At 38.1% G+C, this 18214-nt stretch overlaps 1 protein-coding gene across 4 annotated transcripts in view; it reads left to right on the top strand.

The window, feature by feature from the left end:
- Positions 1-18214, top strand: part of sh2d3ca (SH2 domain containing 3Ca) — a 59867-nt gene that overhangs the window by 27134 nt on the left and 14519 nt on the right. For all 4 annotated transcript variants that reach the window (XM_011481882.4, XM_011481881.4, XM_078955803.1 and 1 more), the window contains one exon: positions 17438-17566. In XM_011481882.4, coding sequence (XP_011480184.1) covers positions 17438-17566 — 129 coding nt within the window. The remainder of the gene's footprint in view (positions 1-17437; positions 17567-18214) is intronic.

The raw sequence follows: 18214 nt of genomic DNA, 5'->3' as shown, positions 1-18214 counted from the left end.
TGTTTGTGCGTGCGGGACAGGACAGGCGTCCATCAGGGACGGCAGGTAACGCTGGCGCCTCACAGTGATGGACGCAGCCCTTAACAGCTCTGCCTGCATCCGTCCGTCAGCGGGGAGTGGCCACATCCGCATGCACGGACTCACGTGCACGCCTCATTACTGCCACTGTATGAATGGAATTGATACCTCAGCAGAGACTGCCTGTCAGCCAATTGCACACCTCGCTGCACAGCCTCTAGGAAGGGATGACATCATTTTTAGCCAATGGCATCTCAGCAATAGGGTGTGAGACTTTCTGGTAGCTGCATGTGCAGGATTACAAGGAAGCATAGGCTTGTAGTAGGGAGATTGACATGGACTCTCTGTATACCTATGGCATCTAACCGTATATATTTTTTATCATGTTAGATCATCCCTGTCTTTCTTGTGTTCACAATCATACATCCCCTCAGTCAATAATCCTGATCATCCCTGTAAAAATGTTCCTGTTTTTTCTCTTCAAAACGTCCTTTTCCTTTATTTATTCTCCCTCCCACTAACATCACTAACATCTGTAGATGTCTGTTCCTACTAAGCTGGATCTTTAAATACTTTGTCTCCATTGGCTCTTTAAGTGTGTGTGTGCATTTGAGTGTCGACTTACAAGACGGATCAATAGGTCATCATATTCACCATGAACGAGCAAAATGTATTTGTGTGCATACTGGAGCTACGTATACATGGGGTATGTGATGCGCATTCAAGCACTGAAGAGCCGGAAAGCGGTCGTAGAAACTTGCGTAGCTATTCCTGAATACGAGAGTTTTGACTTGCACATTTACTACACAGGTTTACATAGACTTTTCATTGGAAGTAGCTGCTTAAAGGTACGTTGCCAGAGGTAGTGTGAACGTAGCTTGACAAGGATGTCACAGTGACTATAGATACATATTGTCATCACTTCTGGTAAATTTTAAGGGAAATAAATGTATTGATTCTGTTTATTCAAGAGGTAGCTTTATTTATTTGGATGGTGAGTAACAGCTTAGATTGTAAATGAAAAAATGTTGTTTTTTTTTAAATCAGAAGTAGGAATAAAAAAATGGAGGTTTTCTGATCTCTAAAAGAACAAGTGCTGACCAAATTAGTTGAACTTTTTTATTGAGGCTGTAATTCAGAGACTTAACACTTTCCTCTGTGTCATCAAAGCTCGAGTTAGCTTTAATTAAGAACAGAAGCCTCATTTAATCCCATTTATGTCTGTAGGAATCCTAAAGTTTAGTGTAATTCCTAAATCTCCTTTAATGAGCTCGAAGAAAAAACACAGAAAACCATCAAAGACTGTTGTGTGTCAAACCCTTCTTGGCTGTGGTTCAACTTGCAAGGATGAATAATCCTCTGCTGTCATTCACTAATTAATTAATTAGATGCTGCGTCACCATGTGTTTGTATCCTTGGTTACAAAGCTGCAATCTCTGGCCATAGCTATATTGAAAGTAAACCAACTCTTATGTCAGCCATCAAAAGATAAGATGTCTTTAATTATAGAGTGACAAAAGCAGATGTCGGCGTCTGGGACATGTTTGACAATGTGCACAATAAACAACTCATTCCATTTTTCCTGGAGGGTGAATCTATGATCTGTTTTATCTTCATGATTTCTTTTTAGGTTGTTCAGAATAAACATGCTGTAAAAAGGAAACATCATAGTTGTTTACTTTTATTTGTGTTTATATAAGTGCGTGTGCAATTTTATTCTGTCCAGCAGCTAGCTAAATTCTTTTTTCTTTTATAATAGAAGCCAATATTTTTCCAGATATGTGGTGATTTATTGAATAAGTAATATCCAAGCTGTCCCTCCTAACACACCCCCATTCCTCTTTTTTTTTTTCCTTTTCGGTGTGTCTCAGCTGCTTCTTTCTCCGCCCTGTCCCCGTCCTCTTTAACTGTGTCACAGAAATGCATTTTGGGAGTGTGGTTTTCCCTTTACACCTGCCACAGTCAAGATAGATGGCCCCGGTGTGGACAGTAATGGTGCTGGCTTGCAGTTAAATGGCAAATAAGGAATAGGTGTGTGCATTTGCAGGATGTGTTTTTAAATTTATGTGTGCATGTCCACGCTTTACAATATATGTGTGTTCATTTTTTTGTGCGGGTTCATTTTAAAAGGTTGCCATTGATGAGTCCTGAGACCTTCCATCCATCAGTGGGGTGACCTTTTGCCTCCCAAAGCAGGAAAATTAGCTATTAGCGGTGAAGCGGGGCTGACAGTGAAAAGCGCCACATTTAAGGAAAATGTTTCCTGTCATTTTTCTGTCTTTCCTTTTTTTTTTTGAGAAAAAGACGATACAGAGGGTGGGACACTGGTGTTTTCTGGTGTTTCCTTGTCACTGGACTCCAATACGCCATGCTATTATTAGAATTTCTGTTGTAATGAGCCCCAGTTCTATGACATTCAAGCCTCTGCTCCACCAATCAAAAGTTCTTCTCAGAGCTGCCAACATTAAAGGTTAGACGAGTGCTTCCAGCTGACTGAATGAGCTGCTCCCAGCATCTTTGAGCTACGCCGGCTGGTCCCAGTTGTCATAGACACGATCAGCTCTTGCTTCAATTATAGATAAGGTGACAATGTGCTAGAGGTTAATTCTAAGGGCTTACTCATAGCACACTAGTTGGACTTTGTCGTGCCGAAAGCGCCACAAGGTTGGATTGCTCGCCGTCACGGGCTCCACTCATAAACTCATTTTTTGTCAATGCTGAGGCACAACTAACATGTATACTCATACAGAGTGTGTTTATACAGTACGTTTATTCTTTCTTTTGGTCTCGAAATCTTTCACATCTCGCACTTACGGCACAGCTTTCTTGCTCCCAATTCCAGCGGCTGTTGCTGTAGCACACCTCTGTAAGGCGAGAGGGCACTCAATGCCCGGAGACAGCACCAGAGCAATCATGGCTACTTGTACTTTGGGGCCAAATAGGCGTTGACACGACCCAGTTGATGTGCTGTGAGTGAAGAGATAATTAGAAATTCAGACGAATTTGTTGATATCTATAGAATTAGTGGGGATGCAGCCACTGGACGCCGGAGCTGTTGCCGGCGATACTCACTCTACACACGCTCTTTGACGTACCATTGATGTGAATCATCTAATTCTGACAGAAAGAAAGAAAGAAAAGCAGTTTTTCATATCGACTTTGTGTTGTTATGCAACACCTTACAAAGTTTTACATAACGACATCCACTAAAGTGTTGAAGATAAGCGCAAAGCTGTTTGAATCCACTTTAGGATCCGCTGGAATTACGCTGATTGTATAAACACTGGAACTAAACTTCTGTGTTTAAGGGTTAAAGGAAAATAGGAATTTACAGAAAACACATATGTTTAGACTCATTGATTTAGGAGGAGTGTCCAAACAATTTTACTTGAATAACACATAAAAAGGGATATAATATTTGCCATGTCATCATGCAGTATTGAACATTTCATCACACTTGTCGCTTTAAAGTGGACACCTCTATTCAGTCTGATGCAGTCCAATGCAACTGCTCTGCCAGGAATTCTTTATTTATATGATTTATTTAGGTATACTTTAGACTGAGGTCAGTTATTCTGCTATTTATTGGTAGTAAATATGTTTTGGAAAATGTATATTCATTTTAAATATGGCTGACAGATCATGATTGAAAGGGTTTATATAAATTTGTATTGTATAAAAGGATTATTTTTGTTGCTTATTTTAGGTTTGAAAGAAGCTGTTTTAACTGAAGAGGTTTCATTTGCTCTGAGAGATTTGGAGCACAATTTTTATTTACTCATTTAGTTTTATACCCTTCTGACACACTGACTGCACTGAGGATTATACCCACAACCAGCAGATTACATATGTTGTGGAGCCTTCATTGTCCCTTTCTAAGTGCAGGTATTAAGAACTTTGCAAAATCTGACTTTAGGAAAAATGAGTCTTAATTGTTACTTAGACATTTTAACTACTGAAACAATGTTCTCTCTCTCGGATAAATAATTAAAACTGACTTTATTTTGGATACGATGAATATTTTCATAGCCATCCTCTCTGTCTTCATCTTCATTCTGCTCTTCACTCCCCAATGTCTTTGTTTTGCTGATTGACCGGTGAGAGGCTTCGTCAGTTGTAAGGTATCTCCACACATCCACACACCAGCATCCCGGCTGAATGGGTCTGTGATGGAGAGTGTGCAAAGACAAGGTTATGATGAGCTGCTGACAGATGGTTGGAAGGATGGAGGCCATCCAGCAGAGCGCTGCATAGTGGAGCTTAAAGAAAAATCAAGCAGAGTACGTTTGGAGTGAGCTTGTGAAGAGTATTGCAGAGAGACAAAAGGCAATAAATGAGTTGACAAAGGAAAGGAGAAGAAATGAGAGATCTGACCGCCCTCAGTTTTTTCTTTTTTTCATATGTGTCATCAAAATGTAGTAGAAGAAAAATAAAACCGAAAAGTTCAGAGAAGGATCAGAGCACAGCATCTCAGGAGACAAAGGAAAGGCAGAAGTGTGTTTGCCTGAAGCGCAGTAGATGGAGAGAGATGACCCTGATGGAAAACTTTGGAAAATAAAGCGCTGATGTAAATCTATAGGATGAGTCAGATCTGAGTTTGTATTGAGGGGAAGTGACAAATGAGCAGTGAAGGAAAATGATGTACTGTAGAGACTGAATTCTTCTTTATCTCTGATCTGCACATTGGCTTTGTGCTGTGATTCAAGACTTTACTGTGTTCCTTTTCTCCATGACAGAATTAGTAGATTTACGTTAACACTTCACTGCTGTAAAGTGTAGCATATTAGTGCAACAGTGCTTTTTTTTTAACTTCAGAGTTCGCTGGAATTATGTTTAATTGCATAATCATCTAATTCTTGCCTACAACAGTCGAAAGAATGCAAGGGGTTAAAAACTCACGTCAATGAAAACGTTTTTTTTATTTTTCATTTTTAACATGTTCTTGTGGCCTTTTACTCACGATGGATGACATAAATATACAGTAGAAAATAAAAATTAAAACTAAAATTCTGAATATTTCTTTTTTGAAAATCAGGAGCAGACAAAAAAAATCACAAACTTCATGCTCTGCTCCATTCTGATGCATCCACTTGCACACAAATAGATCCATGTTCGCGTTTATTTTCCTCATTCGAGCTGGAATCTGGCACACAACTGTACGGTTGGATAGCTACAATATTGCTCCCTTTTTGTTGCAGCGCTAATGTTTGCTTGGGGTTGTGAGGGGCTGTAAGCTTGTGGGAGAGAATGTAACCGATCAAAAGATGATTGGAGTGGGACTTGCCCAAAACTTTTCCAAAAAAGTAGCCGTTGTAAAACTGACCTGGTGGATAGTCCTTTCGCTAAAGGATAATACAACACCTAACTAAATCAATTGAAAGCATAAGCTATGTGAGGGCCTTTGTTGCATAAATTATGAAAGATTTCTTCAGGTTTCATACTGTAAGAAGTCCTTCTCTATGCATGAGTCATGGTAAGGGAAAACCAAAACCCAGCATGACTGAGTGGGCCGCTTAGGCGTTTGTTTACGCTCCTGTATTACTATTAGATTTTTTGCACTGAAGCAGATCTCAGGAGTTTTGTAGTCCTGGATATTGGCTGACTCTGTTTTGTAAATGTCCTTAAACTGAGTTCTGTATACACGTTTTTGCCTTTTAGCCATGGGTGACCTGTTTGACCAAACTGTGCAGCCGAAAGGAAATCTGACAAGTCAAGGAGTAATGCTCTAGAAACTGATCTCACAGGTACACAGTCGCACGTGCAATTGAATTCTTTGATGACTGCCTCCGACCATCTATGCTGTCCTCTCTGCTGCACCTCACTGCACATGATGGCACAGAGCACACATGGGGCACTTTAACCTCTCTATCTGGCACACTGAGACACACACCCTGGTATTCCTTTTTCGGAAAAAAAACACTAGCTGGGTCATATCGTCTATAGAGTGTTTTATAGCAACAGCATCTAAAGGCATGGTATTGCTAAGTTTGCTTTAAAGCTTTGAAGGCTGTTTTATATTTGAATTTTGGGCATTTTGTGCTAATTTTTTTCGGTAGACCTTTTTCGTCCAGTTACCACTGTTCTTAGTGTTGTCCATAGAATGTTTTGGCCAGTACTACCAGAAAGGTAGATAATTGTTCTTTGGTGTATTTTCCTGACATACAAGTTCTTACCCGTCTCCTATTGACCTATTGAGGTAACTTGCAGTTTATTTATCTTGACTTTAATTTAAATTAAACTGTTGCAATGAAATGGAAATGATTTATTGGTTGTGTTTTGTTTATTTCATGTCTTGCAAGTCACATCGTCATTGCAATATTGATCGCTAATAATGCACATCACATTTCCTGAAGCCCTACTTTATCAGATATTACTTATAAATACCACTGGGAAAAACAAAAAACTTCCATTAAAATACAGGATTCATTTTTTTTTCCATGTGTCTCAACTCGAACATTTCTTGTGAATTCATGTCATTTTAAGCCTGTTTTGACCATATAACCACTATGTATGACTCAACAGACCTCAAGTTTTGTGATATGTCAGCTCCTAGCTACATTCCGGTTCACCAATTGCAGTATCGCTGTTTCACAATTTTTTCCCCAGGATACTTTGTTTTGTTTTGCGTCATGATTGGCTGTTACCCTTGTCAATCAATCTCCAACTGCTGTACAGAATGTGTTCAGCTGGCCAAATCTTTATAAATGTTTTATCGCTATCAGATCTTTTTTTTCATTCTATGATACTGTACTTTTTTTGTATAACATATTATAAAAAATATTATAAAAAATATTTATGCTAAATTAAAAGGGTTCCTCGATAAAATGGTAAGTTTCCAATGGGGTCAAAGTGCTTTTCAAACTGTTTGAATGGCCTGATTCCATCAAATGTTGTTTTATGTTAGCATGGATAGTCTTGTGCACAAAGAATGTTTGAATGATAACTACTTAAGCTGCATTAATTAATAGGATTTCTCTAATTAAATTATTGCAATGGAAGGTGTGCTGCTACTTTCCTGAACTCATTAAGCAAAATCGTTCATTTAATTTGATTTGTATTAGATTCAACCAGGCTGACTTGTAAATCAGAGTATTATCTAATTACATCTGTGAAATCTTTAATCCCCTTCACTCTGGGTAACATCATCATTTCTTTAATAGCTACACATTTTTCAAAATAAAACGCTGTCATTCCCCTTTCTGTGAAAATAGGTTTGCAGGTTGTATTATAGTGCCATTTTCTACAGTTTATGTACATTTGCACTTTTTCTGCTTGTTGTGCTTGGCTTTGTTTCATGCTTTTGGGAAATAGATGTTTACTTTCCTCGCTGTTTCTGTCACAGAGACCCCATAGGCGTGCCTTGCACAAGAACCATGGGTTAGGAGGCGAGAAAGAAAAGTGCAGCTCCATTTAAAAAACAAACATCATTAAGATATTTCCTGATCCCACATTGGTGTGGCTTCATGCCCCCTGTGTGTCTGTGTGGGTGTTTCCCTCTTGCAGATGGGGATAGTGAAGCCTTTGTCTGTGATGTTTGGGAACTTCTCATTAAACCAGGTTGTGTCCTCTTATCGTTTTTAGAGATTTAAAAGTTAAATGAACTGAGCAGAATCCAATTTAATGCATCGAAGTATCAGAGCTATCACTTCATCATAAAAAACAAAAACGCATATTCAAGCTCACAAAGGACTTTTACGTCTTTATAACATAATGTGTCTTTTTTGAGTGTGCCACAAACACACACATGCGTGTGCACACTAAGACACACAAGGACTCACTTCTAATTTACTCTCAGTAGTGGCCTTCAGATCAAAGTGCTCTTAGATTCTGTTGACTAGGTTGATTATAGACAAGGAGAGAAATATAGAGAGAGGAACGCTTTAGCGGGCTTTAAATCCATTAACAAAAGCTAGAAAAGCAGCTTTCAAATACGAAGTCAGAAATATAAACAAGTAAACAAATTTTTTTTTATTTTTGCTCCTGAAATCAGTTTTGACTGTTTTTTTCATAATATAATATAATATAATATAATATAATATAATATAATATAATATAATATAATATAATATAATATAATATAATATAATATAATATAATATAATAATATTGATATAATATTAGCACAGTGTTAATTTCATTGACTAAGTTAGTGTTGAAAATAGGTGATAAAATCATTTTCATGGACTAAGATAAAAAAGGTAATAAAATGTCGCATTTGACTGTGACAAAATGTAACTGACACTTTTGTCAACATATGAAACCGGAACAAGTGTTAATGGAGAAATGGAAAAGGGATGCGATAAGAACTATGCTTTTCTGAGTTCTAATCGGTGTGAATTCTGAGTGTTGGTAGTGGTTTTCAAAAGCTGACCATTTCAATTTTTTAAACTTTTTAAAATTAAAATTAGATTAAAAGACTAAGTCTAAATCTGAATTTGCTGTTAAAATCAACTCTTATACTGAACCCCATGAAATGTACCACGCTCAAAAAAATAAAAAAAATTTAATATTCCAAATTTCCTGCCTCTGCTTGCATTTTTTCTACAAATTTCTACAATCTCGTAGGCTAGATTTGACTTAACTTTGAAATATTTATAAAAGCATCAGCTTGTCTTTTTGCCGTTACTGTTGGATGAGTTAGTAACAAATCAATTTCTGTAGCAAGTCATGAGGCAGAATGGTGTTAAAATTATACTGTAATATACATATTTCTTTATTTATTTGCATTGTTGTGCACATTATAAACTTCAAAAGACTTCCAGTAATCATGCCTACACAGTTTATGGCCATAAACAGAACCATGTGTGCCAAAAGATGACAAGTCTGTAAATCACAGACTGATAGAAAAATGTTTGAGTCCTAAAAAATAATGACTAATAAGTAAAGGCTGGATTTAGACACTGTGATTATTGTAACAGGAGGCAGTATACAGTGAGATGATGTGAAAGGAAGTTGTATCAAAAGGTGACTGGTCACACATTTATTCTGGCGTCAGCTGTTTCAAACAGTAACACTGGTAGATCTAAATCATTTACTGTTCACTCACTTCATTTGGAGGAGATTTATTTGACACATTTTCTCAAATCTCTGAGCAGTAATTGTTCACCAAACCTCAGGTTGAGATTAGAGGATTTATGAGGAGTCGATTCAATAATAGATAGGTCAGAGTCACTTGCAATGGCCAGGCAATTAAGCTGCATCAACAAGAGAGAGTGAAGGAAGGAGTTTCCTCCTGCAGGGGTTTCTTTTCAGCTCTGCCCTTTCCACTGATTGGTGGAGTGGGTGCATTAACTGTTACAGGACTGCATGCTCTCTTTTATTTTTCATATTTAACTCTAGCACTTAGGGAATATACGATTTTTATTACTTCCTGGGTTTGGAGGAGACTCAATCTCTTCAGGAAGTGATTGACTGAACTTTGAAGAGATAACCTGACAGGACAATCAGTGTAGTTTTTAGTGCCAGCCAGAGCTCCACTGGGCCTCCCGCAGTCTCACTGGGAGTGTGGGTGTATGTCATATCCTGTCCACCAGCTGTCACTCAATCCAGGAGGTGTCAGCTCTGACACTGTCCCCCCTGACAGCTCGCAGCAGTGCCCTGCCTGTGTGTGTGTGTGTGTGTGTGTGCATATATGTCTGTGATAAGAAAGAGACTTTATATCTACCTCCAGCCGCCACAAGGGGTAAATGCCCTGTGTGTGTCTGAGTTTGTGCAGGACAGAGATGTTCATTCGTAACGACAGCAGAAGGTCACTGTTATCACTTCAATGCTTTCGTTTTTTTGCTTGTGCCTCGTCCTAGTCCTTTTAGTTAAAAATGTTAGTTTTTTTCTTTGATATTTTTTTTCTTTTTTTATAGTCCACATCAGCACCGGTTTCCGTTTGTTTTTGTCTCTGATTGCGCTGAGCATTTGCTAATGGTGCACATGTTTGAGAATTGGGGTTTTACCTTAAACTGACAGATTGTCCAAACGGAACATGACCCCACAGCAATAATGTGGAGGTTATTACTCCAAACTAGCCTGGGAATGCCTCAGTAACCCCCCAGAAGAACAGAATATAGGTGGTCTGGGAAAAGGAGATCTGGCTTTTTTATGCTCAGACAGCTTAACCTGAGCCTCCAAAAGGCAGTGGCTAGTTGATGGATGGATGGATTTTGGCCATCTTTTGAACAATTTTAAACCTTATCTATTAATCAAATCAAATAAACAAAAGTAAAGAAAACTTTGAATTAAAGTGATGGAAAAATAGCAGAGAAAGGTGTAGTAATAAATACATTAGGGATATAAAAGGTACAGATGCATATAAAAAAAATATAGTCCTGGAAGTGACAGCAGTATCAGCTGGAAACCACAGATTCAAACAAGATTAAGTTGAGAAATATGAATAAATAGTCATAAAAGATGACTAATACATCATTTACATTCCATTGCACCAGTTGTATTTAAAAACAAGTCAACATAACTTAAACTACAAATTTTCTCAATAGGAGACGGGTAAGAACGTGTATTTTGGGGAAATTCACCAAAGAACAACTATCTACCTTTCTGGTAGTACTGGCTAAATCTAATATCAATTAAGAACAAGGTGGGTAGTGTGTGCCTGGGCTTTTTAAAAAACATAATGGTTTATCTGTCTATGCATGTGTGTAAACATTAAAGGGAATTTATTTTGCTTTATGCCATTTTTGCCCGATCTGCATATTGCACAAGCTAGTATTGCAGTGATATAAATGTTCCATTTATTGTGCAGGTTTAGTAAACAGATATAAAATCAATCAGAAAGTAAAGAATAAATTCTGAAAAACGTTGTTAGTTTCTTTGACTGTTGTGTTTTTTACTGTCTGCCTTTGTATGTACATGTGATGCAAGCAAAAATACGTCCATCCACAAACTTGCTTCTTACTAAGTCAGGTCAATTACAATTGGTTGTAGGTGAACCACAGTGAGAGATGTCTATTGTGAGCACTAAACATATGATAACCATTTTTTCCCACACCACTGCAAGTAATACCTAACACAGAAACACTAAAAGACCTTAAATGCCAAGTTTCTATGTTTGAAGCTGTTATTTTGTTTTTGTTGTCTAAAATAAAGTTTCTTTGTTGAAAGTTTTAAATGCCAAATGAATAACATCTAGATTGTATCCATTAGGGTAAAATAACTGGATTGGATCGCATCGCCACAAAGTTAGTTGAATCTTTTATACATTGATTTGTGGACCGTGTATCAAGATGCGTCCTGAATCGTGTGAGAGAGAAGATACATACCTAAAATGTAGCCATACACTTTAATAAAAACACATTTCACTAACGTAAAAAAAAGGAATAAAATCAACACTGATCTTTTAAATTTTTATGACTCTAAATGTTCGTTAATGCTTGCTTTGACTCCAGTATTTCTGGATTTCTGATTACCGGTGCAGCCATTACTCCTAGGTTTTTTCCTACGAGTCTGCAATTAAAAACATTTTTAAAACACGTTCTTGCAGCTAATAATTTTAGGTCTGTGTCTGAGTTTATGTTTGTTAGCAGATTGGGCTGTCTTCTATGTAAAAGCGCAAAAGTGGGTACACTGTACCATTCTGGTTAAGTATATTCTGATATAAGCATAAATAAAAATAACCTTTGAACCCCTTTTTCGGTTTTTTAAAACAATATCTATGCTTTATGTGGATTTTTTTGTTTCATTGTGACGAAACAGTTTTGAAATAAAATTTGAAATGTACTCCTAGTACTACATATTAAACTGTCCAATGCAGTTTCCTATTCCAGAAGAATATGTCACATCTTTGTTGTATTTTTTTGAGTTTCTCACCTTGCAAAGATAAAAAAAAAAGAGGTCTAATGCAAATGACAGTGTTTTGTAATGCTCCTATCATTTTACATGCGACTTGAGAGCAATGCAGTCATAGGAACCATTGAGACCTTAATGGGGAAAACCCTGCTGCAGGGCACGGCGGGAGGATTACAGCAGCCTGGAGAGGGGTGATACTGGTCATGTACGTACAAATAAGGCCCAATGATATGTGTGTGCCTGTAACATAAGATACGGGGGATTCAAGGGCCTTTTTGCAATAATCTAGGTCCCTGTAGCCCCCAAAAGAGGGGGCAAATGTGGGGGATGGGGACAAAAAAAAGGAGACAGAAGAGAGATAAAGGTAAAGCATGATTCTTCAGGAATTGAGCCTCTGACCCCAAAGCCTGTAATTCACCCTCCCCAAGAGCCCATTCCCACCCCAACATGGCATGTTACCGTGGAAACAGGGCTAGAGGCTAGCCCAGTATCTGAAAAACAAAAGCTGCGTTCTAACACAAGTTTTGATCAAAGGACAGACAGAGGCAATTTCTCCTTTTGTTGGCGTCTTTCCACTTTTTTATAAACTTCTCTGCTGATAAGTGCAAAAGACTTTATTTCCTCCCTGCAGGTTTCCATACGTGTCAGCAATCATTTTCCGTTTCATTTCTCACATGCCTTACTTCATGGAGTTGCACATATCTGCTTCGATTTCATGGCACTGTTTTTAAGGAGAATCGCTTAAATAAAAAAGAGAAAAAAATCTTTTTTCATGCACAAATAGCTGCCTGTTGGTTTGTAGCGTGCTGGGTTTTGCATTGTAAGTTCCTGTGGTTTCGTATTTCATCTCATTGTCAGTGAAATTACACATCTAAGTAGAAAGGTACAGTTAGAAGTGCTGCCTTGGACTGTACCCCCCCCCCTCTCATATCTTTAGCTCAGTCAGAATATATTTGTTTTAAAATTGCAAACATTTATCCCTTTCACATAAAGAAATAGCTTACATGCTGGAAACATTATTGGTACTGGATGGAAAAGTCTAAACAAAACCAAAGGAACCACGGTTACATGTACCAAGCCAAACAAGGGCATGAGTACATAATATATGCATAAATATGTGCATATATTTTGAATGTTGCCCCATTATCATCCCTTTCATTTATTTTCCTTTGGTGGTTCCCTTTTTTTCCCTCCCTCTTCTTATGATTTGAGTTATAGTGCTGTCAATGTTCACATGGGGGAGGGTGCAATGAAGTCCTGATCCGCAGTGCCTGTCCTGTTGGGAGAAGAGAGGCTCAACTGTATGTTGGTGTAAATGAGGTGTTGGATCACACTGTGAGGTTATGTATAACTCATTTTTGCACACGTGTGTTAGCCTGCAACCCTGCTGCATATTTACCGAGTCCCCGTCTGCGCTCTCCCCTTTTCCTGCACTATATATATATGCACGGTAAACACAGACCCACGTGCGTTGTCATTGTGCACACACCGATCACCCCCTTACCCCACCCCCACCCCCCGGGAGAGCAGAGTCCTGCATCAGCTGCTAAATTACCTAAACTCTCTGATCTGCTAATGGCCTACCTGTCTTCCTGCCTGCCTGCGTCTCTGTCTGCACTGAGTCTGTATGTCCTCCTGAATGTTTGATGTCCCGTCTCACTGTGTGCTTTTTATATGTGTGTATATATATATATATATATATATATATACATATACATATACATATATACACATATATACACGTATAGATATTCAGCAGTCAACCCTAGTTTATACAGGAGGCAAACATCTAACATAAAAGGGCTCCATCCAATTGGTCAACAATGTGAAGGCATCCATCAGATTGGTCAAAAACATAAAGGGATTTATTTGATTTGTTAAATACTTCAAGCTACAAAAATGTGCTACAAAGATTGTTGTAGCACATTTAAAGGTTACCATTTATTGCAATTTTCGCAGCCTTTTGCAATGTGTATTGCACAGCTTGATAACGCGATAACGATAAATTGGCGATACATTGTGCATATATAGAGAGAGAGAGAGACATGCAGGTAAACAGGGAAGAGCTGTTTTGTTAAAGCAGCCCTTACATGTTTTACTTTGGTAAAATATGACTTTTTTGGGAATTATTTATTATGTAAAATATGTTTTATATTCATTTGCAGAAAAAATTCCACTTGGTATGAATTTGATTTTAAAATTAATGAGTAGCAAACAATAAAAGCATCGGCTATCACTGCAAGATCACCAAATTAATTCAAATTCAATTTACAACATCTGAGTTTGATTTCATTTGTTTGAAGAATATTTTGAGATATTTAGATTTCCATTCCAAAGCCATTTTATTTGGCCGTTTAAAACATTTTTCACATATCACTTTTACAAATGTGGAACTTTTATTGAATAAAAAAGAAAGAATTGTTTAAATTAAAAACCAACTGTTTGTACTTTTTGCCAGGATCTTTAAAAAAAAACATGTATTTATGAGTTTATAAATGGGGCTGTATTTAAGAAGCTTTGTTCAAATTGGAGTTATTTTTTAACCCAGCTTATAATACTTATCAATAATCTTAACTAACTCTACTCACCTGTTCTCAGGCTGTGTGCCAGCTGTTATGATGTTGTTGCAATCACCTCATAATTTCAGGAACATTTCTAAAGCCCATCCATCAGTTTATTTTCTGTTCCCATTTATCTTGTTTAGCGTCACAGGGGGTGGAGCGGGTGACATCAATCAAGGACCGGTCACGGATCCTTCTGAAGACCACTGTCCTTCAGAGCGTATGCAAGCTTATTATAGAATCAACGTTATGGATAGGCTGTGAGGAATGATGTACTTCAGGTTTGATTTTCTGTTCCTGCTTTGGCCACTTCTACAATCACATCAAGTTTTAGTTCCCAATCTCCCATGGCTGTTTGTGGTTTAGTGACGTGGCCCTCGGTCTATGGAAGTCTTTGTTTTTAGTTAGAACATTTGCTCTCTTTAGGCCAAAAACTTTCCCCCCGATTCATCTTGATTTTATAGAGGTTAAAATGGTTTACCGACTGAATTTCCTTTAAATAAAGACTTTGTGTCACAGAAAACAATGTCTTTGTTTTATGTATTGAGTTTTATCATGCAAGTTTAGGTTTTGTTTAGTTTAAAAACGTGTTGTGTAAAACTGTTTTCATAACCAAAGTAAAGAGATTTAAAATAGTTAAAAGACTGACTCCCATGAAAACTGTGTTTTGGGTGTTTTTAACATGTTCTTGTGGTATTTTTCACATGATGGAGTTTATATATGAAGAAAACTAAGCTCAAAACTGCATTTCTGAGTATTTTTGTATTCAAATCATTTAAATCAGGAGCAGACATAAAAATGACATTTAAAAAAGTTTGTAGCTGTGATGTAGGAGGTGGTGGGATGATGTGATGTGGGGGGACCAACACAAGTTAGAGGTGAATTTCTAATGAACATCTGCAGCTCTGCAGAAACTATGTCCTATAAAACGACTCAGTTTTTTTAATTTGGCCTAAAAACGGATTATCATAATTAAAATCCAGAGATTTTAATGTCCTGCTTTCCTCTTTTGTTACTTTTTCTTCCTATATATATGTTGTTTTTTACTCTTTGTTTCCATCGTGGGAGAAAGTTTCTTCTCGTCTTTCTCATCTCTTCCTCCTCTTTGCTTTTCAAAAGCAAAGTTAAGACTCTGGACGCATTTGTTCTGGTCATTTTCATCCAAAAGCTCACCGTGGAGATGTATAAATTGAGTTATGTAAGAGTTATACAGCAATGCTGTCCCATTTTAAAACACCTTTGTTCCAGGTGTGCTCCAGATGTGTTTTGAGCTTTTATCCGACCTTGTCAGACCCCCGCCTTCTATTTTTTTTCTGTCTACTTGTTGGCTGCTGTCAGCATTTCCTCTCTAATGTCAGCCTGTTCTGTGAACCGTATCATAAATAGAGCCTTGACGACATTTCAATTTGCCTCGTAACCCTTCATCCACGCGCGCGCTCACACAAACACCGGGTTCATTGTCAGGCATCATTTTAGTGGCAGACCTCTCTTGGGTTTCCGTGGTAACAAAGAAAAGCAATAACTCTGCACTTGACCCCTCTGCTCCTTTATTGGCCTACCCTCACCTTCACATACAAACACGCTCGCACCTCTAATCTAATCTGGGAGCCTCGAGCCTCCAAGGTGATATTCCTCCATCTCCTTCAGGGGCCTGGAGGGGAGAATGTGGAAGAAGAGAGGAGGAAGTTAATAATTTCATCTGGCACTGGCCTGCAGAAGCTAAGATTAAATGTTTGGCTTTCGTATTAAGACGTCCTCACAGGAAGGAGGAAGCACATGCAGCTCACCATCCCTCTTGTTTTTGTCTGAAAACTTTGACAACAGTTTCTCCAACTTTGTGGGTCAGTCGAAAGGAAAACACCAGTTCCCCGAAGAAGGAGGCAGGATCCGAACAGTGGAAACATTAGGCAGCGACGCGTCTCCGTGACAAGACTGTTTACTGTTTACTCTGCTCTCAGTCTCATTTCATATCGGCACACACATGATGGCTTCCCTTCACCGTTTATTCCTGTGTGGATTTTTTTCTGTCAGTGCAAATTTGTGCGAGGCTTGTGTGAACTTGCCCTGGTGTATATGTGTCATGTGTTTTAATAATCTTTGCTTGTTTATCTGAACTCAATCTGTCCACAGCCATCAGTTGTTATGTTAGTCCTCACAGAACACTCATCCCAATGAGGGATTTCTGGGATTTTTTTGTTATTACTTAGTAAAAAGTTGAGTCGAAGCCTCATTATTTGTTCATGTTCTGCAGATAAACAGCACATCTCGACTTTCTGACGGATTTCTGCTCCTATTCCCTTCTGAACTTTGAATGTACAAGCCAAATCAAACTGCCTTAATCTGCAGATAAAGGGGGCTTTTTTATTATCCAAGCACCAAAGTTACAAAGGGTTCTGCTTAATTGGGGGTTGTTCTGCAGACACTTTGAGATGTGCACCGGAGAGGTCGCAGATTGAACCACCAACTCTCCAATTAGCGAATGACCTGCTCTGCCTGCTGAGCCGCAGGCGCCCCAGCCAGGGAGGAAAACGAAAGAGGAAAGAAATCATCCTAATGAGCCAAACCTGTGATGTCATCATCCTTTTGGCTTTTCGCTAATGAAAGCCATTTGTGTGCAGCTTTTCTGTCGAGTGGTCATGTGTGGTGTAAAGAGAAATCGGAAACGTGAAAGTACATCAAGACATTCTCATTCTGATTGATTCTGTATCCAGAAGGTTGGAGTCCATTTTTAAAGTTTCTGTTTGGTGTGTTTGTATGCAAATCACCACACGGTGATGCTTCCCTGCAGTGCTGCCCTCTGTAGCTACGTTATTTGCCTTTTTTTTGCCTGAAATTATCATACAAAAGAATTTATTACAATTTGCATGGAGATTTGTTCATATTTTCCAGGTTTAAATATATTCATGCATTCAGTGTTTCTTTGAAAACATGTTTCAATCTCTCTGGGATTTATCTGAATAAATAAAGTTGTCCGTCACGTATTTCCATACAAACCCCCATGCATATGTGTGAGTCTATGCATCGGCAGTGATGTCATGATGTTTTCCGCTCTCTGTCCGCCGCAGTTCTCCAAGGAAAAGTATCTGCTGGAGTCCCCGCCCGAGAAACTGCGGAAAGAACTGGAGGAGGAACTGAAACTGAGCCCTGCTGACATCAGGAGCCATGGCTGGTACCATGGACACATACCTCAAGAGGTATGACCACCAAAGCACACGAGAGTAAAACCGATCCCCTACTGCGGAAAGAAACAATCCGATCTTTTTACTGCAGTAAACTGTCAGTAAAACAATCCAAAACCCTGTAAAAATAGCTTGCAAGTGTTGTAATAATCTGCCTATAAATAAACCCTTGTGTCATTGTTTCGAACCTATGGGTAAGCAGAGTTGCTCATACACACCAAACAACAATACTATTTACCAAATAAAAGCAAAAAAACTCAAATGTGTTAACAAAAAGGTTGTTTTAAACCTTTAACTACTAAACAGGACAAATTCAATTAAAAAATAAGTTTTCTAATTGCCTTTGGGGATTATTACATACAATCTATGTTTTAACAATTTGTTTTCTAAATGTGCTCAACCGTTTGGTTGAGCAGGCTGCTTTTTAACCAGCTATTTTAGTTTTCAACATTTCATATCTCTACCCTTTTTGGACAGGCCATTCATTCGGAATTTTCAAGTAAAAATCTCATTTTTTTTTTTTTTACAAATAAAATAAATTTTTAACCTGTTCAGTTTTTTCACCAGTCCCTTGTTAATCACAGGAGCTACTGGGATAAAAAAAACCTGCAATAGAACTTCGAAAAGTAGTCTGCTTACTTTTTTACATTTTTTACAAGTATT

This window comes from Oryzias latipes, chromosome 12 (genome assembly GCF_053564925.1).
Source record: "Oryzias latipes strain Hd-rR chromosome 12, Olatipes_Hd-rR_3.1".
Taxonomy (NCBI): domain Eukaryota; kingdom Metazoa; phylum Chordata; class Actinopteri; order Beloniformes; family Adrianichthyidae; genus Oryzias; species Oryzias latipes.
This window is presented reverse-complemented; position numbering and strand designations above follow the sequence as displayed.